Here is a 19,793-nt window from a genome sequence, read left to right on the forward strand (position 1 = left end):
TATTCGACTGCACTGGATGAGATTAGGCTATTACTGTTCGACTGCACCGGCACCCAGGTACGCTGCTCGATTGCCAATTCCCCAATTCTCCATACCATTAATTATTAATTCACTATCATAAGTTATTTAATCTCAACTGATTTATAACTATTGTGTATTTATAAGAATTCCAGCACTGTAGGATATCATGTCGTCTAGGAAATATGAATCAGGCTGCGAGAAAAGAAAAAGGAAAAGACGTGTGGATGAGTTGATAGAATCGCAGAGAGGAGCTACGATAAATTTTGCAAGAGTTATCAGGGCCCTGAGAATAATACAGGCGCTTCGACGAACCTAGTTGAGTTGGCAATAGTTCTTGCGAATGAACCAACTAATGGGAATCAGGAAGAAAATGTTAATATCAACATCGATGATAACAATGTAAGTGACTCTGAGAACACAGTAAATGCATCAAGTGCATATCAACGTTGATGAGGAACCAATTTACACTTGAGATATTTATGATCCAAGAAATTGGGATAATCTTGATAATAAAGTAAGAGACATATTAGTCGAGAAAGGGCTTATAAGAGAAGAAAATATCAAATTTCCTCTAGATGTTGCCTTAAGATATTTTTCATATGCTCATTATTCTAGAAAATTAAGCAATGGAGAGGTACATGATAGAAAATGGTTAGTTTATTCGAAGCATGCTGATAAAGTTTTTTGTTTCTGCTATAAGATCTTCAAGTCTAACACTAGCAAGAGTCTTAGTTCCTTAGCAGGTGATGGGTTAAGAAATTGGAAGCATATCAGTGAGAAGCTTAGAGAACATGAAAATAGTGTTGAGCATATTAGTAACATGAACAGTTGGAATGAATTGAGAGCTAGACTGCGAAAAAAGAAAACAATTGACAAAGAATTGCAGCCGCAAAATCACAAAGGAGAAAGAACGGTTGAGGCAAGTTTTATGAAGAATAATAGCCATTGTGAAATTTCTTGGTAAACACAATTTGGCTTTCAGAGAAAATAGTGAGCAGCTTTATAATGATAGTAATGGTAATTTCTTAGATTGTTTTGAGATAATTGCAGAATTTGACTTGGTAATGTAAGACCACCTTAGACGTATTCAGAACAAAGAAATTTATTATCATTATCTCAGTCATAAAATTTAGAATGAGTTGATATCTCTTCTAGCTTCTGATATCACAAGTTCTATCATAAAGGTTGTTAAAGAGGCTAAGTATTTCTCCGTTATCCTAGATTGTACCCCTGATGTCAGTCATCAAGAACAAATGACTTTATTAGTTCGATGTGTTATTGTCTAATGGCAAGATAAAAATTGAGGAGTACATTTTGGGGTTCTTGAAGGTGGATGGCACATCTGGTTTGGGGCTTTTTAATGTATTGCTTGAATCTATGGAGTCATTTGGCCTAAATATTAGTGACATAAGGGGTCAAGGCTATGACAATGGTTCTAATATGAAAGGAAAATACAAAGGGGTAAAAACATGGTTACTTGATATCAATCCAAGAGCATTGTATATGCCATGTGCATGCCATAGTCTAAATCTTACTCTTTGTGATATGGCAAAATCTAGTGGGAAAGCTGTTTTATTTTTTGAAATTGTTCAACGCATATATGTATTATTTGCTGGTTCTACGAAAAGGTGGAATGTTTTGCTTAAATATGTTCCTAGTCTAACTGTGAAAATATTGTCCAATACTCGTTGGGAGAGTCGAATCAAAAGTGTTACAGCAATAAGATGTCAAGCTACTGAGTTAAGATCTGCTTTGTCTGAGTTACATCATGCTTCTGACATTAAACCTAAGGATAGAAGTGATGCAAAAAATTTATTTGATGCACTTGGCAGCTTTGAGTTTCTACTTGATATAGTTATCTGGCATGATGTTTTATTTGTTGTAAATAAAGTGAGCAAGAAGTTGCAATCGCCAGCCATGTGCATTGACTCTACTTTGAAGCAAATACAAGGTATAATGCAATACTTTGAGAATTACAGAAATGAGGGATTTTCTTCTAGTCTGATCATCGCCAAAGGTATTGCAACAGACATGGGTGTAGAGGCATCATTTCCAGAAAAATATCGTGCTACGAGGAAGAAATAGTTTGATGAAAGTAATTGCCAAGAAGAAATTCTTAAGCTGATAAGGCTTTTGAAGTTGAATATTTTTTTTATTTTGGTTGATATGGCTATCGCTTCTTTGAAGAACAAATTTGAAGAACTCATGGTGTTTAAAGATATATTCGGATTTTTTATGAGCTCAAGCACTTTGAAGTCATTAAATGATAATGAACTTGAAAAATGTTGCACTAAATTTGCAGAAACTTTTTCTTTTGATGGTTCATTTGATATTGAGGTATATGATCTTATTTCTGAATTAAAGATTATGAAATTCACTTTGCTAGATGGCGTAATGTCTGCTATGGAGATTTTTTTAGCATGTCAGAGATGTGGATTGTTATCCTAATGTCTCCGTTGCTTACTGACTCTTTTTTACTATTCCTGTGACTGTCGCATCGGCTGAAAGAAGCTTTTCAAAGTTGAAGTTATTGAGGAACTATTTGAGGTCAACATGACTCATGAGAGGTTAAATGGTTTGGCAACATTATGCATCGAGAAGAAATTATTGGATGAGATTGACATCAACTCTATCATAAGTGACTTTGCATCGAGGAATGTTAGAAGAAACTTTTAAGGTAATATATATAAATAATTTGATATGAATATTGCTTTTAGATATTAAGTATTTATTGGTAACATTTCATATATATTTGTTATAATGTTTATATGAAAGGGCCCGAGTTTTACTTTCGCCCCGGGCCTCCCAAATCTCAGGACCGGCCCCAGGTGTTCCATGCAAGAGCAAAACATATCGAAATTGATTTTCATTTTATTCGGGAACAAGTAGCTAAGAAGCAACTCCAAGTACGGTTGATTCCTTCTAGAGAACAGTTGGCAGATGGTTTTACAAAAGCATTGCATCTCAAGAAGCTTGAAGACTTTAAGAGCAATCTAAATCTGAAGAGAAAGAGAAGTTTAAATTGAGGGATGCTGCTAGAATAAGTCGTCATCATATGAGTACCGATAGTATTGAACTTGGATAGATTGAGAATTAGAGATATCTATAACATGGTCGGTTGATTAGAGATAGAGTTCTTGATAGACAAGTTGTATCTCAACCGAACCATATCACAAACGACTTGCTCGTGTATATCTCTTAAGCAGCTTTGCCAATATATAAACACGCAGCCGTGGTAATGCTGGGATTTACATGGAGGAGTCGGGTACTCGGGTGGCGGTGGATGGTGATGTGGGTGATCGCCGCGACGGCGGCGAGGAGCCGAGGAGTGCAAAAGCCAAAAGCAAAGCCACAGTGGTGGAGGAGGCCGGGATTTTACCTGGACCGTAGCCCGTCACGTGTGTCGTCTGGAGTCTGTTGTGGTGGCCCAAACGTCTTGGTGCCAAACTGTCAAGCAGTGTAGGCCCAGCTGACATGGTCACACCGATCGGTGGCCGATTCCTGATCAGGTCCGTTGCCCCTAGCGCTAGAATCGCGGTCGCAGATCCTCGTGAACGCAGTGCGCGCCCGGTAAAGTACACGTGCACGTTTGCTGCCATCGTGCTCGTGATACAATCGCTATTTGCCAAACACGTGCACATCGAGTCCGAGGAGACCTCGGCCTGCTGCCGGTGTCCTTGTCCGGGCGCGTCGTCGTCCCAAAGCCGAATCGAACAGCCGATCGAAACCGAGTCGGACAAACTCCAGCCAAGAGACGCAGATCGACTGGAGGACGATGATCTCATACACAGGCGACGCGAGGCGTGAGACCAACTCATCAAGGCTGACAAGGCGCTAGTAGCACAGAGTCGAGTTTCGGCGAGCTCCATCTCGGAAAGGCAGATCCCGGCGGCGGCGGAAGATTTTTAGGCGCGCACAGCACGTCAGGACCTGACCTGATCTCGGGCGCCCACTCGATGGCAACCATGAACGGCGAGGCGGAGGAGGAGTTCAACCACACGCTGTCGTTCAAGGGGAACATGGCCGTGAGCTTCTGCGTGGCGTGCCTGGCCGGCCTCGCCATGTGCTCGGAGGTCGGCCCTGTCCTAGCCGCGTGCAGCGCCGGCCTGGCCGGCGCCGCCTCCTTCGGCTGGGGCGTGTATTTCGGCGGGGTGCCGCCGGAGTGCGACGATTACTGACGACAGCCGCAACAACGGCATGCACGCGTCCTCCTCGCCTACAGCTTTGCTCCTACGACGAGTTCTTTAGGATCGGATGTGATAGCAGCTAGCTACTGTAGATGACTTTTGTTTTTTCAGTTTTGCAATTTCTACATGTTCTTGCCTCCGGTCTCGAAAGATGACGAATCATTGTTTTTTGTTCTTGCAAAGTGCAACGTGCTCTGCTTGCGTTTTGTTTTCCCTGATGCCGCCTGCGTTACTCAATTAGCCTTAAGCGCGGTACAAAATAAAAATCCACCTTTTAAAAACCGTTGCACGTGTTAACCGGTGACGTGGCGCCACCGGGGTTCTCTGACACGGATATATATAAGCTCGGCCGGATGACCGAGTAAGCTTCTCGATTACGCCACCGTGTAACACGAGTCCAAGCCGAGGACGATCGACACGACTCGCGCGCTTACCCGTCGTGGGCCGTGGGTAGCTACGGAGTACATATCTCCAGACGAACCAAGCAAGGTCTAAAGCTCGTGCTTGCCCTAATGGAGGATGCCGAGGAGGCCTCGCGGTCGCGGCGCGCGTCGTCGTCGTCCACCAAGAGCGACGTCGCGATGAAGCTGCTGCTGGGCCTGGCGTGCCTGGTGGGCGCCTCCACCTCGTCCGCCGCCTCGCAGCGGAGGCGGCCCGCCGGGAGATCACGCCGCGGATCTGGATCGCCGCCGCCGCGTGCTGCGCCGTCGCGCTGCTGCTGCTGCTGTGTGGCGCAGCCTTGAACGTGTCCGCGTGGCGCAGGCGCAGAAGGAAGATATTTGAGCAGAAGAACGAGGCCTTTGTCGCCGCGAACCCACCGCCTGGAGCCACGGCCAGCGAGCAACCGGATGCCCAGCACCACCACCAGGAGCCTCGTACTACCGCAGCAGAGGGGCCCGTGGTCAGCGAGACGACGTCGCGGTCCATGAACATGGAGCGGGAGCCCCTTGTTGTTTCCGACCCACCTGGAGACATGGCCACAAGTGACGAGCTGCAGGAAAACGGCCGGAAGCGTCCTCCGACCCCCAGTCCCAGACGGACGGCACGGCCCAGGCAACCGTCGCTGCGCTACAGCACGGGGACGGACGACGACGACAGGAGAGCGCGCGCGCGTGCTCGTTGAACCCTGAACTGACCCTCCCCGCTTGCTCTGCTCCTCCGGCTGGGTCTTCCTAGCTCTTCATATAATTCTAGACCACCCCACAGTCCAGCCAGACACGCGGACGCCTTGAACAGATGCGTATGACACATGCTGAAATATTTCAGATGGTAGGCGGGCGGCGCGGCGGCGAGCTAGCCGCCAGCCAGGGCGGAGGACGAGGGGGCGACGGCGCACTGGGGAAGAAGAGAAGATGGAGATGGGCCTGGTGGGCCGGAAGCCACGGAGCTTATCCGGCTTCCGTGCGCCACATATGACCCCGCGGCGATCCGGGCACCTCAAAAAGGTTCGCTTCCTGAGTCCGGCTGATCGCCGCCGCGCTCTCCTCTGGATCGTTGCCAAGCAAGCTATGGCGACGCCGACAGGGCTTCTGAATTTTGCCGTTCGCATTTAGCACTAGATCCGTGCATATACTTTGGTTACGCTACATCATCTCTGATGGAGTAGAAAGATCATGGCGGCGGCGGCGGCGGCGCAGGCGAAGGCGGCGCCGCGGGAGGAATTCGGTGGCGCGACAGTGCAAGACGCCGAGGAGTTCTTGCGGTACATCAAGTCCCGGGGCCACCTTCGTGGGCATCCTCATGGCCCTCCACGGCGCCCTCGGCTCCGGCCACACCCGGGAGGACAGGATCGTGATCTGCGTCGTCTCGTGCGTCCCCTTGCTGGTAGGTGTCGGCTTGCTTTGCTGGGACGTGTATGTGCGCGTGCAGCTGGAGCAGGTGCAGGCTGAGGCTGCCGCCTTGGACGTAGAGTCGCCTGGTGAACATAGTTAGGGGGTGTTTGGGAAACACCTGTTAAAGTTTAACACCTATCACATCGGATGTTTGGATGCTAATTAGGAGTACTAAACATAAGCTAATTACAAAACTAATTGCACGGATGGAGTATAATTCGCGAGACGAATCTATTAAGCCTAATTAGTCCATGATTTGACAATGTGGTGCTACAGTAACCATTTGCTAATGATGGATTAATTAGGCTTAATAGATTCGTCTCGCGAATTACCACAAAGAGGTGGAATTAGTTTTGTAATTAGCTCATGGTTAGTCCTCCTAATTAGCATCCAAACATCCGATGTGACACTGTTAAAGTTTAGCACCTCGTATCCAAACAGCCCCTTAGCTTATACTAGATCTCCTTATTTGTATATATGCATCCACCCCTGAACTTTATCTGATGACAGTGTAGGTTTGCAATGGATCACAAATTGATCAGGCCCTTCTTCATGTGCTTGGAATCCTAGTCCACCTTTTTATCTGTTTTCGGAGAATGCATGCGCCATCTTTCATCATCAGTTTGATACCGTTGCTTGTCTTTGATCAGGGTTTATTTCTTGTTCTTGCGATGTGCCGCATTGCTTTGCAAGATACTACGTATTGCTGCTGCGTGATCTTGCTTCGTATCCACATCACAATACCTAGGATTGCGATGCATATTCTTTCAACTCTGCAGCCTGCACATGGGGGACATTGCTTTGTCAGTTGTCAGTAGATAAACCAGGTAGACACAGACAATCTCCCATACGATGAACAACCTACGGCGCACGATTTCATGCTCGGCCACATCAGTTACCATAACGCTAGAAGCTCCTGAATAATCTATACAGATGTCTCGCTTCCCCTGTGGTTTTCTACTGCACATCAGAATCGCTAAATCTCCAACTGCAACTCAACCGCGCGGTTACAACCAAACCCGCTCTACCAACAAATCCACCCAACACATCTATGCACGCTATCACCCTAAGTTACTATGCGATTACACAGCAGGCTCACAATTGCAGCCGAACCAGGTCGCGGTGCGGCTGATCAGCAGCTACCAGAAAACCCCAATGTTGAGGTTGGTGGGTGCGGCTAAGGCCCTCGTCGCTTGGTGCCGTCACGGCCATGACCGGAAGTGGGCACAATCCAAATGTCATGTCGACAATGCTGATTCGATGGCCTCTACTCGTTACTCAATCAGCCGTATGTGTCTGCATCTGATTCACCACCAGTTGTGCCGCAGGTGGAAACATCACTGGTCCTGAAAAAAGCAGATCGGTTTAAGGGGTTTGCCAACATTGAACAAAATGAGCATGGGAACTCAAGCATTATGAGTGTAATGAAGAGACTTGGCTTAGCACCTGGAACAGCATTGAAACCATTTACAGGTTGCTGCATGGCTGGGTGTCCGTGAAGATTATTATGGCCTCCCTTCATTTCAGCATCATGTTCACCTCTATTTATTGGAATATGTGGTATTGATCCCCGTTGCTGGCTTGCTAATGCTCCAGAATCAGTCCTCTGCACGGTACTGGTAGAAGGATATGGCATAGCATGTGGCTGAGATACTGCCAAATGGCTTGAGCTGGCAGCACAATCCTCAGCGGCAGGGCCACTGTTATTAGGTGGCTGGTCACCTGATGCTGCTACATTGCTTGGTGGTGCCATTGTTTCTGAAAAAGCAGCTAGTGCTGGTGGCTGAAATGAGCTTGGTGCTTCACCATCCCCTACCCAGCCAGGACCAAATTTTGTTTCAGGAGGAAGACTTCGTTCAATTCGTCTTGATGCAATTTCCCAGCCAATAGGACCAAGTTGTGCAGCAAAACGAGCCAGGCTGCGGGAATAGGACTGCTGCAACTGAACCCCAACCTGATAAAAACATTTTGTTAAAGTCTGGTCGATCATGTCTTGCTATTCTCTAATGTTAATGGAGGGCTTGTATCAGTATATCATAATTCACTTAGGACAGAATTTGGATGGAACACTCAACTGGTACTAGCAGCTTCTTCGTCCCATTATAGGATGATGATACCGGCAACTCATATATTGAACTGGATGGTTGAGCCTCATAGTATGTGCTTCGACGACTATCTTCCATCAGAATTGGCTTCTTCCCCATTTTTGCGGACCACATACTCCCGTAACCTGGAACAGAAGTCAGACCCCAATGAAGGTTATAAGAAAGATGAATTAGCCAAATTGGACGTAAGTCCTCTGTTCGGTCAGTACTCATTAAATGCTAACCACTTCAAAAGATGATTTTTGAAATAAAAAGAGGGAGAATTTAAAACCTGAGTAATCTTCAATTCTTTCTGATTTCCGCTCGCCAGACCAGTTGTGCTCATTTCTTCGATTCGCAAAAGAAGCTCTCAGCACATCTGCAATCATTGCTTTATCCATTGCTCTTCGTGACAGATCAAGATCTGGCTGTGCATGACGTCCACTATTTGCAGCATTGGCAAGTGTTGCACCGGAAAAGTCTGCAGTAGCACGTTCTGCTGGTGGCCTCCCAACTTTCTGTCTGGCATTGTTCTTGTTTGGAGGCCTGCCCCTACGAGGCTGTGGCTTTGGTTCTTCTGGTTCTGGCTCTGGCTCCGGTTCTGGTTCCGGTTCAGGTTCTGGCTCACTGGCATCACTATCTTGCCTAAGATTCTCAAAATCCTTTTTAGCAATCTCCTGAATGCCTCGTGCCTGTAATGCATGCATATGGGTGTTAAGTACACCATAATTCATGATTATATTGAAAGATCATAACATGTAGGCTTAATGCTTGACCTGTCGATAGTATATTGTATCTGGTGAATTGTAGCACATCGCATTTGAGCTTATCAAGAACACATCATCCTGTAAATTGAAATTTCAGTCATGTTGAATGAGCTTGATAAAACACCAACAGCATTCTGAGACCAGGAAAGAAATAGAACTTTGCAGTAGAACTGCAGGAATGATAAAAGCAACACATATTTGTTCCAAAATGAAATGTGATATTCTTCTAGCATGACTGCACGAGTAAGACGTAATGCTTTAAAAAACACTGAGCTTACAGATGCTACAGTTTGCAGTTTTGGTTAGACAGTAACACACCAGTACCCAAAAGTGCGCTAACTAGCAAATTTATCCTTAAGAAAAAAAATCAGCAAAGATGTTTGAGCACAGAAGATTATTGCATGAAAGAGGCTTGTGTCAGTGATGTTCAATGCAAGACAGAAGAATGCACAGTGAATGTGCAAATCCATGATGTTGTAGCAACATACATATATCAGAAACTTCTCAAATAGCAAGTGTATAAGTAAATTCATTAGCTAGAAGTCAGTGTTGTCCTAAAGCAGTGTTAACTTTTCATGAAATAATTCCACCTGTTCAGGCATTACAAAGGCTGAAATCATCTCATATACCAAATGCCTACCTCATCTTTCAAACAACACATAATTCCCACTGAGGTCCAACATACTTCACGATAAATAATGAATTAGCAACTGAGGTACAACTTGAACATGATTTGCCAACACATACACAAATAAGGCAAGTGGGCTCTGAGTTTTTGTAGAGCAAACATGTAACTAATTACCACCTTCCATAGTATGGTGTGAACATGACTTGCAAAAGGGAAGGACATGTGATTTTTTTTAGTGGAAAATTTGAAAGCGTCAAACCAAAAGTAACACAGGCAGTGCAATGCCTGTAGAATTATTTGCACATCTAGAAATTAACACTATATATGGTGTACAAGTCCATCCATGTGCTGTCATGTACTTCTAGAAAAGCATCGATTCGTCTTTTCTGAGAAGATAATGTCATTTCATCTTTTCTAACAGCATATTTTTTAATGAACACATCTTTTCCGTAATAAGAACCCTACTGCATTGCATTGTGTAATGTGCACTTTTTGTGTTCAAATAATTTTCAGACAGAATGCTGTTATTGGCACTTGCCTTCCTTGTTATACGTATGGAACCAATAAATACCACCAGCTGCCTTAGATGATCTCATGAAAGTACAACTAGGTGGTTAAATGACATATATCGCAGTGTTCTCTTAGCAAATTTCTAATGTGTAAATGCTTGTGTTATTGAACACGCTGCAAAGTTCACAACCATACATTGCAGCAAACAAAAAGTGACATGGGATCTCAGACTCAGTATTTGAGAGTTTCTTCTGGCACATCAACATAACAAATGTATAAACATATACCCCTTCTGTCCTTAAATATATGAAGTTTAGGACAACCTAATAGTTTCATACTAATTAGGTTGTCCTAAATGTCATATATTTAAGGATGGAGGGAGTAAAAGTTAAACTCAACCAGATAGTTGAAAAGCATAAACCAGAGAAATCATGCCTGAGAAAAAGTTAGGGTGCATAGCACAATCACAGAAATCCAAACAGGAAGACAATTGTCTGCTAAGCTAGTACAGTTGTGTCTCAGCTTATATGTAGATGTTAATCTCAATGCTTGAACTGCAATAAAACAAATAAAGAATACACAGGAGAATTTCAAACGTAAAATTGGTCTTTCATTCAAGTTTCTGGGTTTACATGCATATGGAGAAAAAATCAATACAAACAACACTGGATAGGTGACTGAATGCAAACACAGTCTTGGACAAACTTTGTTTTCCTATTGAAATCCTGTTATGGACCTGGGCAAGTGCTTCACTTGAACGATAACATTATAAGACTAAACTTGATTAAGAGTTTACATATCTAAATAAACTGCTAAGAAAATTGACATGATAAAATATATATGTTGCACCAATCTTGAAAGTGTTTATATTGCCAACAAAAATCAGGTGTGGAGTTACGAGATCTAGTATACATGGAACTCCATCGGAGACAGTACCTAGCAGAAAAAACACCCAGGTGACCCATTAACTATTTGTGGCAGTGTTTCAACATCTCTGGGCAAGAGTCCAAGAGAGTGAACATCTGCTCCTAAACTGTACAATCAGCACAGAGCAAGAGGCTCCAAAGGCAACAGTACAAAGAGTTTCTAACCAAGCTGGGGGACGCAAAGATTTTTTTTTCTTCTTTTTCTTCTATTTCGAAAAAAGAATCTAGAATGTGTGTATAAGTAGGTCAGGAAAAAAACATCATCTCATAAAAGGACATGGAGATGGGATGAGTAAGCTAGCTGATATAGCAAACTAAGTTAACCACAAGCTTTCAGAATAAGGTGCAACAGCTTATAACTAGTTATTACCAAACAAACACCTACGATTTGCTGGTTGGTTGAAGAAAAATCCAAACAAAAGAAAAGCACAATCAACCTAAACAAATCCTATAACCCACCTCAAATTGCTCCAAGTTGGAATAGGCCCCCTTATCAAGCTTCTTCCTTATTGTCGAAAAATCCATTGGATGCTTGATAATATCATGATAGTCAGGCAGCTGGCCATAAATGGATACCAACAAGCAAAACAGTCAGCTTCAAAGATCAAAACCAGGAAAAGCAAATATATAGCATCATCATCTTCTAAAGCACAAACAAACCTCTTCGGGATCAACAGGCTCTGAGAATACACCATAAGTGTCCTTCCTGCAAGAAACCAGGACACATAAAGATGAGAGGTCCTGGAGCTGAGAATGGACGAGCTGAAGGTCAGGTAGAACAAGCTGTGAGCACAGCAACTCACTTCTGTAGCCTATCAAGGATGAAGAGCAACAACTTTTTGTTCGGCAAAGGTGTTGTGGGCCCGGAATCTGACGGCTCTGTCCAATGAACAAATCCAACCCATGAGCACAGGGCGATTGGAGGCACGAGCATTAATTAAAGACAAGAAATTTGGAATGCATCCAACAGTAAAAGAATTAAAAAATGGCATCTTTGTGCACATTTGTCCAGGTATATTTTTTTGCCTCCGGAAATCTGAAGAGTAAATGCCACAGAGCAAGGAGCACCAACCTTCACGCCCATCCGTCGCTTTCCTCGTCTTTTGTCCCTGCAGAAACAGAAGATAAAAAGATATTTGGAAACAAAGCATCCAACATAAAAATGTTTACAAGAATCGGCGAAAAAACCCTGGGTAGAAAAAAAAACAGCAGAAAAAGTGGGGCTTTCGTTTACCAGCGCCAGTTACCAAGTACAGAGATCTAACGAGGGCGCGAAATGCAGCGAAATTTGGCGCGAGAAGCAGACAAAAACCAAACCCGAAAAGGGCACGCCTTTAAAAGCTTCGAGCCGGTGCGTTTAAAAAAATTGCGCCAATTATTGCGACGACAAGGCGATGCGACTACGCGAGGGTTTAGGATTATCCCCCTCCCAAATGATTGGGAGAGCTGCTCTCAGTCCGGGGCTGAGCAGAGCGGGGTTGACCACTGCGCCTCTCACTACGGAGATAAATAAATAAATGCGGCCTTTTCATGCCAGAAATAGCAAAGAAATTTCCTCGGGCGGCGCGCGGGCGCGCAGATCCGTACGCGCCCAGGGAGCAGGGCCCCCGAATTAGGCAAATTCCGCCCGGGATCGGCAGAATTGGCGCGGATTCGGCTCAGATCGAGTCGGAGGAGATGGGGTGGAAGTGGGGCGCCCACCTTGGCCGATCCGTCGTGGAGGCCCATGACGAGGCGGAGCTTCTTCTCGCGGCGGCCGGAGCCGGACGCGGGCCCGTCGTCGTCGTCCTCGTCGTCGGGGTTCCGGCTGGTGGAGCGGCGCGCCTGGGGCTGCTGCTTCTGCTCCTGCAGCTGCTGCTCGAGGCGGAGGCTGCGCTTCTGGAGGTCGAGGAGGGACGGGCGGCCCTTCTTCTTCCGGCGCCGCGGCGGCGGAGGCGCCGACATCGCCGGGGGCCGCCGCGACGGTGGCGCCTGCTGCTGCTTGCCCATTCCCGGCGTTCTTTTTGTTTTCTTTCCCCTATTTTTTTTTCCCGTTGGCACCCCGTTTTTGTGCGAGGGGCGTCGTTGCGTTGCGTGTTGGGGGGCGTGAGCTAGCGGAGAGAGGTGGGTAGACTTTTCGGTGCGTTTTGGCTGCGAGCACGTGAGGAGCGTGTGCGCCTGCGAGATGTGGGAGCCGTAGCCGGCTGATGCTGCTTGCGTGCGCGGTGCGCGGCTGAACCGTGTTGTCCGTGTACCGATGTGGTATAGCACTGTAGCCCAGGAAGTCGATCAGAATTCAGAACGTGACCTCTGGTGCAAAGATCAGAATCAAATATACCTCTGGTGCCAAATTATCATAGTAGCTAGAATCTTTGATTTTATTGATGAATGATGATGCAATATTACATGATTCTACGTACTTCTGATTAGGATGATTCCATGATGAACGACTTGCTAAAAAGACTTTCCACTTAATTTTCAATTTAGGTAATCTTATAAACTTCTTTTTATTAGACATTAATATATTACAGTCAATCTAAAATCTATCTTCTAAAGAAATAGTAAATATGTGTGTCCGATAAACTGGAAGGACATGCTCCATTTGTTTGAAATTATAGGCTAATTTTTCGCTCCGTTTGGACAAATCTTTGACCAACCATTACTCAACTAACGTATTGCTTTTACGATACACAATTAATCTCATTAGATTCGTATTCAATAGCACTTATGGTTATATAAAATGCCGATAGAGTAAAATTATTCTCTTATGCTATAAACCAACACATTTCAGTGAAGCAAGTCATGGAGACTGATGATTTGGCATTTCTCTTCACCCTTCCATTCTCAGAGCAAGCCTTGGAGGAATATCAAATGCTGCAAGCTCACATAGAAACAGTCCAATACAACAGCACTGGAGCTGATCAGCGGATGTTTATTTGGGGAAATCAGACTTACACCTCCAGAAAATTCTACAGCCTAGCTTTCAAGCACCTGCAAGTTCCCCAAACCTTCAAATGGATTTGGAAATCGAAATGCACCCCACGTCTGAAGTTCTTTGCACGGTTGATATTAGTGGACAGATTAAACACCAAGTCAATGCTACGTTGTCGGAATTTTAATGTTCAACCTGATGTTCACTGTGTTCTATGCAATGATCAATGCGAGGAAGATATAGAACACTTATTCTTCGACTGCCCCTTTGCAATGGCTTGCTGGCAAAAAATGGGATCACCATTCATAATAGTTGCTCGGGAGCTATGGAACCTGCGAATTGGGAAAATCTTTGAAGGCAACGGTGCAAGCATCCATTTTTGGACCGTGAGGTTTAAGAAACGGATCGTCCTGCAATTGCATAGGGTAAAGGACGACTTTAGACTACATAATTCCTTGTGCTTGTAAATTTCTCTTTCCCTTTTGAATGAAGCGTTGTGGGGAACTCTCCCATTAAAAAAATTGAGTAAAATTACCGGTCAAAATTTTATCATAACAAAATAAGTATATCCTCATAAAAACCGTAGAGGGTACTAAAAGACATGAAAACGTAGAACGATTCCTAGAGAAGTGAACCATGACGCGCTAGATTGGGGAAGGGTCACCGTATATGTCCGAGTCTTTGTCACTTGAGAGTTGTGAACATGATTTGAGTTCCCATACTTTTGCGTGTTGCCGGTTTTGGGTTGGCAGTTGCTGGTTAATTTAGAAAAAAGAGGGATGCTGGTGCGGTGGCTTCCCCACCCGGTCCGGTCCTTTAAACAAAAGCGAAAGCAAGCGAGCAAGCAAGCTCCTCCATGTGGTTTTCGCGCAAGGGCAAGCAAGCAAGCTCCCCCTGGAGCCTCGAGCTTCGTGCCCATTGTTTTCTCCGAAAACTTGGTGGTACTCCACTGTTAACTACTCGTCCTTGCCGACACATGCGGATTACGGGCGCACATGCCCAACAAAGAAGCTTCGCCGCCTCAAGCCTACGCATGGCGCAGGCAGAGGCTGAAGTGACTGCCTGACTGGTGACGTAGCGGTAGCACTAGCAGTACTCGTGTGTGTCGTGTCCCCTTTGGCAAGGCAGTGGAGTCCAAAAGCTACACGAACGAGTGAAGCTGCAGTCCCAAGGGAAAATGGACGGCCAGTCGATAGCAGTAGACCTTCCGGGTCAAATCCGGTTACACGTCACAGCTTCCGCGGTAGGGACTCGTCGCAAGACGCAACCCCGTTCGTCGGCCACCGCCCGCCGGCAGGCAGAGGCGCTCCTCCTGGCCCCGAGCGAGCGGAGCCGCCGCGGAGAAGCACGGGCTCGGTTGGCGGTGGCGATGAGAGGGTTGGTGCCCGGCGGCAGCGTGTCACGCGGCTCGGTGCCTCGTTCGGTCCGGCGTGCGCCCACGGTTCAGCGTTGGGCGTTGTTGCCGCGTAGGAATCCGACGGGCTGGACGCCACCCGCCAAACTAGCGTTCGCATCCCGACGAGACGCTGCGGCGCTTGTTTCATTGTTTGGCTCTTGGCTGGACTGCGGTGTGGGCGGCGGATGGTGACGCTCGAACAGCTCCCGCTTCTTCACTCACAGAGCTGGCAGCGGCGCGCCGAGAACACCACTAGTTCCAGCTTCAAACGCTGGGGGATGCATCTCATCTGCAGTGTCCAATGTTGTCAGCCTGCGGATGCAGTTCGACAGCCCAACAACAGCATTGACTGATTCAACAAGGGAGGCTCTTTTCGGGCACATCTCATCCAGAGTTATACATCGAGCATAAAATTTATGTGCATCGGGTTTCAGCACGTCAGCACAAGAAGCACATCAAAATGGGCTGAACAAGTTGTGATACGAAATTATACTCCTAGTCTGGTGGAAAATGGAAGGCTGACTCGTGGAAAGGAAAGCTATGGCCGCAGCAGAAGTACAAGCGAAGGCTCAGGTTTTTGGTACAGCAACTGAGCAACTTGCTGACTTGCTGAGAGGGAGGGCTAGCCGGCTAGGGACGCAGCAGCACGAAGCTGAATTTCTGGCACAGCAGCTTGCTGACTCGAGAGGTCAAAAACAGCCATGGGAGTATTCCGACCTGCACCAAAGAGGCAAACGCCCCGTCAGGGACTGTGAAAATATAAAGGTGCAGCTTTCTGCACCCAGTAACGTTGCATCCAAGCAACGTCATGTTGGGGAATTTAAAGTAGTTTTTCTTCCAACTCATCCAATGAACACTCCACATTCAATCTTTCATACTACAAACAAAGTTCACTCTACTACTGTGATGAGGTTACTTCTTCCATTCAGGCACCATATTACCAAGAGATTATACACATATGCGTTGGTCCTTATAAATTTAAAAGTTTCATAGCAATTAGTATTTACCACAACATGGCCTGTAGCAGAATCAACACCCCTCAAGGAAAACATCTTTCCTGTAAAAACAATTGAGTTATCACCATTATTATTGGTTACATGAATCACAAATAGGACAGGGGCCTACTGCCCTACTGTAAACAAAGAAAAAAGTGTTTTAACATTGAAGGCAACATAAGAATATCCATCTAGGAAGGATGATGCTAGTGCTACTCGTCGACATTCCAAAAGGCAAATAGATTCTGATCTTAAGAATGGATCTAGTGATGCAGTATTTGCAGTTTAGATAATCGTTTGGACTCCACAAACAAGTTACCTTTTTTCGGGTGAACCATTCACATCTTTTCTACTGTACTAATTAAATATGAAAATCATATTAACTACTATTTTAGCAGCAGTTGTGAAATGCACATGTCAAATATGCTGTCTCCACAATCATGGTGCAAGGAAGGTGAAAAGTTCCTCTTGCAGTTCTCGCAATTAGATTGAACAAATACAGATAGACCCTATTGATAAATGAACAGAATAGTGTGCATCACTAAAGGAGCAAATACTGAGCAACAAACAATCTAGAACACTCTGGCAAGTGGCATTGACATACCAAAGGGCTGTAGAAGATGCCGGGGAACTGTAGTTACAGGAGTACTCCAAAACCACAGAACGAGCAAGGCATAAATTAGTACCTATTTGATTAAAAAGATTAGTGTTAAAGAAACTATAGTGCATGGCAAAAACAATAAACCAAACATAAAAGGTAGTTCACATAGAAGCACCTTAGTAACCAACATAAATTTTCCGTATTTGTCATACAAGGATTGTGTCCCTTTAGTGTCCTGTTCTTGTACTGTAAGCAGACAAAAGGAACAAAAAGTTAAGACGGCTAAAACACATCATTGCAGCACCAATTCATTCTGCAGAAGTAACAAGCAAGCAAGCAAGCTTTGCTTCCAAACAAACAATAACAATGCTATGACATACAATTATCCAGCATTTCCAAAAATTTTGGGTCCGAGAGACCATATTCTGGTGCTCTATTGCAGGCCAACAACTACAGAACAGGAGATTGAGGATTCGGCACTCACTTTTTCCCAGTTCCTTCTCCTTGGCAACAGCCAGACGCTTGAGTTTAGCAGCTTGTGCAAATGTGGACGGCCTACCACACACATTCAAGCAAATAAGTGAGAAGGAAACCTTGCAGTTGCAAATCATTCTTTGGTTGGAACATAAATTCTGGTATAAAACAGTGGTATAAAAATCAGTCGAGTTCGAGTCACGGCAAAGGAAGGTTAATTGCCTACGTTGACAGCTGATTAGCCTCCGTCAAAAGTTGCTTGATTTCAAGCCGTAGTTTGATCTGCTCCTCACTTTGTGATCCCCTCTGGATTATAAGCACATAACACATCAGTGACCAGTGGAAACACTAGAGAACATGAATACAAAACCGGGGACCGCATGCTATAAGAGACGCACAGGATTCGAAAATTCGAGCCTGCATTCCACATCCTAGCCCAATTGTTCAGAAATTCGCCCCCCAAATTCAAATTACATGGTGCTAAAGGAACAGTTTCCTCGGAATCAGAGTTCAATCATCGCAGAAATAGACGGAATCTCTGGCAGGTTACTCTTCCGCCCAATCAGAATTCGCGGAAGATCCAGGGCTGGAGACGACGAGACGGATGGGAGTGGCAACGCGCGAGGGGGAGGGGGGGGTGGGTTCGGCGCTGACCTTTTTGGCGAGGTCGAGGTAGCCGTCCAGCAGCTGCAGCGCGAAGACGAGGACGAAGACGAAGATAGCCGCCAGAGACATGGTCGTCGGCCGGCGGCGGAGGCGGAGGCTGTCTCTCCCGTCTCCGGTTGGGTCAGGACGACTCGCGACGCGTCGGGTGGCTGGGCTCGGGTGCACGTCGTCATCGCGTTGGACGCCTTTTTCGATAGGCCCATTTGAACTCTTCATTGCCCATGGGCCGCTTGCGCAATCAAGACATTCCAAAACCCACCCACCCAATCAAGTAGCCTCTAGTAAGGCCCAGCCCAAATATAGCTTGAACCAGACAGATGGCTCAAAGGATCTAGAACAATCCGAAGGAGGCCACGTCACACCAACTGATCCAGCCGAAATATCTGCCGACTGCCGGGAATCAACTGGCCAGTAGGACGCCACCGAGCCCAACACTTGGCGACACCACGGCGCGGCCGCTAAAAATTCACCGCGAGGCAGGATGAAAACCCAGCCAAAACACCCGGGCAAAAAACTGCGCGCCACTCGCCCGGGGCGGTGAGAATATCTGGCGGCGACCTGGTGGCCTGCGCGCGGCCACATCAGCCACCCCATCCGCCCACCTCACCTCCCGCGCGCCAATGGCAACTCGGCTTAAGATTCCACGAGATAAGGACCCGATCGCGCGGCGACGCTATTTAGCCGGGCGCGGCCGCTCCGGCACCTTCACCCATCAGCAGCAGCTAGCGACTGGTCCAGCACACTCTCTCGCCTCACGCAATGGCTGCCTCCACCATGGCGATCTCCTCCACCATGGCCGGCACCCCCATCAAGGTGGGCTCCTTCGGCGAGGGCCGCATCACCATGCGCAAGACCGCGGCCAAGCCCAAGGTGGCGGCGTCCGGCAGCCCGTGGTACGGCCCCGACCGCGTCAAGTACCTCGGCCCCTTCTCCGGCGAGCCCCCGAGCTACCTGACCGGCGAGTTCCCCGGCGACTACGGCTGGGACACCGCTGGGCTGTCCGCTGACCCCGAGACCTTCGCCAAGAACCGCGAGTTGGAGGTCATCCACTCCCGCTGGGCCATGCTCGGCGCGCTCGGCTGCGTCTTCCCCGAGCTGCTCGCCCGCAACGGCGTCAAGTTCGGCGAGGCCGTCTGGTTCAAGGCCGGCTCCCAGATCTTTAGCGAGGGCGGCCTCGACTACCTCGGCAACCCCAGCCTTATCCATGCGCAGAGCATCCTCGCCATCTGGGCCTGCCAGGTCGTGCTCATGGGCGCCGTCGAGGGCTACCGCATTGCCGGCGGCCCACTCGGCGAGGTCGTCGACCCGCTCTACCCCGGCGGCAGCTTCGACCCCCTCGGCCTGGCCGACGACCCTGAGGCCTTCGCCGAGCTCAAGGTCAAGGAGCTCAAGAATGGCCGCCTCGCCATGTTCTCCATGTTCGGATTCTTCGTCCAGGCCATCGTCACCGGCAAGGGCCCGCTCGAGAACCTGGCCGACCACCTCGCCGACCCAGTCAACAACAACGCCTGGGCCTACGCCACCAACTTCGTCCCCGGCAACTAAGCTCGCCATTCGCCTCTGCAACTCCATTGTCTTCCGGCCGGGAGGGGCGTACGTGGATTGGTTGATGCTGCAAGCGAGCTGCCGCATGCGTGTCTTGTTTCACGTTGCATTTCAGGGGCAAGTCGAGATGATGAGTCGGCGTTGTACACTAAGATGATGTTTGTGCAATAGTAGTGGTTTTGTTCCCTGGTGGTTAACCTTTGATTTGTCTGATTAAGGGCATCTCTTAATTTGTTACTGTCTACAACTC

General features: G+C 47.0%; 3 protein-coding genes across 3 annotated transcripts; 1 reads left to right on the forward strand and 2 right to left on the reverse strand.

The window, feature by feature from the left end:
* Window positions 1–6,888: 6,888 nt before the first annotated feature.
* On the reverse strand, window positions 6,889–13,033 carry LOC101779144 (bromodomain-containing protein 4B). The gene is made up of 10 exons (XM_004957510.4): window positions 12,657–13,033; window positions 12,028–12,064; window positions 11,759–11,834; window positions 11,616–11,661; window positions 11,415–11,513; window positions 8,901–8,969; window positions 8,417–8,816; window positions 8,116–8,270; window positions 7,487–7,994; window positions 6,889–7,386 (listed from the first exon to the last, which is right to left on the reverse strand). The coding sequence occupies exons 1-10, from the start codon at window positions 12,942–12,944 to the stop codon at window positions 7,319–7,321; spliced, it is 1,746 nt and encodes a 581-aa protein (XP_004957567.1). The 5' UTR covers window positions 12,945–13,033; the 3' UTR covers window positions 6,889–7,318.
* A 2,574-nt stretch (window positions 13,034–15,607) lies between these two features.
* On the reverse strand, window positions 15,608–18,172 carry LOC101779546. Its single transcript, XM_004957512.3, has 7 exons — window positions 17,987–18,172; window positions 17,559–17,638; window positions 17,343–17,413; window positions 17,034–17,104; window positions 16,862–16,943; window positions 16,270–16,319; window positions 15,608–15,979 (listed from the first exon to the last, which is right to left on the reverse strand). Exons 1-7 carry the CDS (start codon window positions 18,065–18,067, stop codon window positions 15,893–15,895), a joined length of 522 nt encoding a protein of 173 aa, XP_004957569.1. The 5' UTR covers window positions 18,068–18,172; the 3' UTR covers window positions 15,608–15,892.
* Window positions 18,173–18,692: 520 nt separating this feature from the next.
* On the forward strand, window positions 18,693–19,793 carry LOC101780217 (chlorophyll a-b binding protein 1, chloroplastic). Its single transcript, XM_004957513.3, has one exon. It carries the CDS (start codon window positions 18,758–18,760, stop codon window positions 19,541–19,543), a length of 786 nt encoding a protein of 261 aa, XP_004957570.1. The 5' UTR covers window positions 18,693–18,757; the 3' UTR covers window positions 19,544–19,793.

This window comes from Setaria italica, chromosome II, assembly GCF_000263155.2.
Source record: "Setaria italica strain Yugu1 chromosome II, Setaria_italica_v2.0, whole genome shotgun sequence".
Lineage (NCBI taxonomy): Eukaryota > Viridiplantae > Streptophyta > Magnoliopsida > Poales > Poaceae > Setaria > Setaria italica.

Excerpts from the sequence above, each read along its gene's own strand:
- LOC101779144 (XM_004957510.4), bottom strand. The coding sequence starts at position 12,944 with ATGGGCAAGCAGCAGCAGGCGCCACCGTCGCGGCGGCCCCCGGCGATG. Across the intron at positions 12,065-12,656 it reads TCCACGACGGATCGGCCAAG|GGACAAAAGACGAGGAAAGC; the intron begins GTGGGCGCCCCA and ends CTGTTTCTGCAG. Across the intron at positions 7,995-8,115 it reads CGAAGAAGCTGCTAGTACCA|GTTGGGGTTCAGTTGCAGCA; the intron begins GTTGAGTGTTCC and ends TGTTTTTATCAG.
- LOC101779546 (XM_004957512.3), bottom strand. The coding sequence starts at position 18,067 with ATGTCTCTGGCGGCTATCTTCGTCTTCGTCCTCGTCTTCGCGCTGCAG. Across the intron at positions 17,414-17,558 it reads GAGGCTAATCAGCTGTCAAC|GCCGTCCACATTTGCACAAG; the intron begins GTAGGCAATTAA and ends TGTGTGTGGTAG. Across the intron at positions 16,944-17,033 it reads AATTTATGTTGGTTACTAAG|GTACTAATTTATGCCTTGCT; the intron begins GTGCTTCTATGT and ends TTAATCAAATAG.
- LOC101780217 (XM_004957513.3), top strand. The coding sequence starts at position 18,758 with ATGGCTGCCTCCACCATGGCGATCTCCTCCACCATGGCCGGCACCCCC.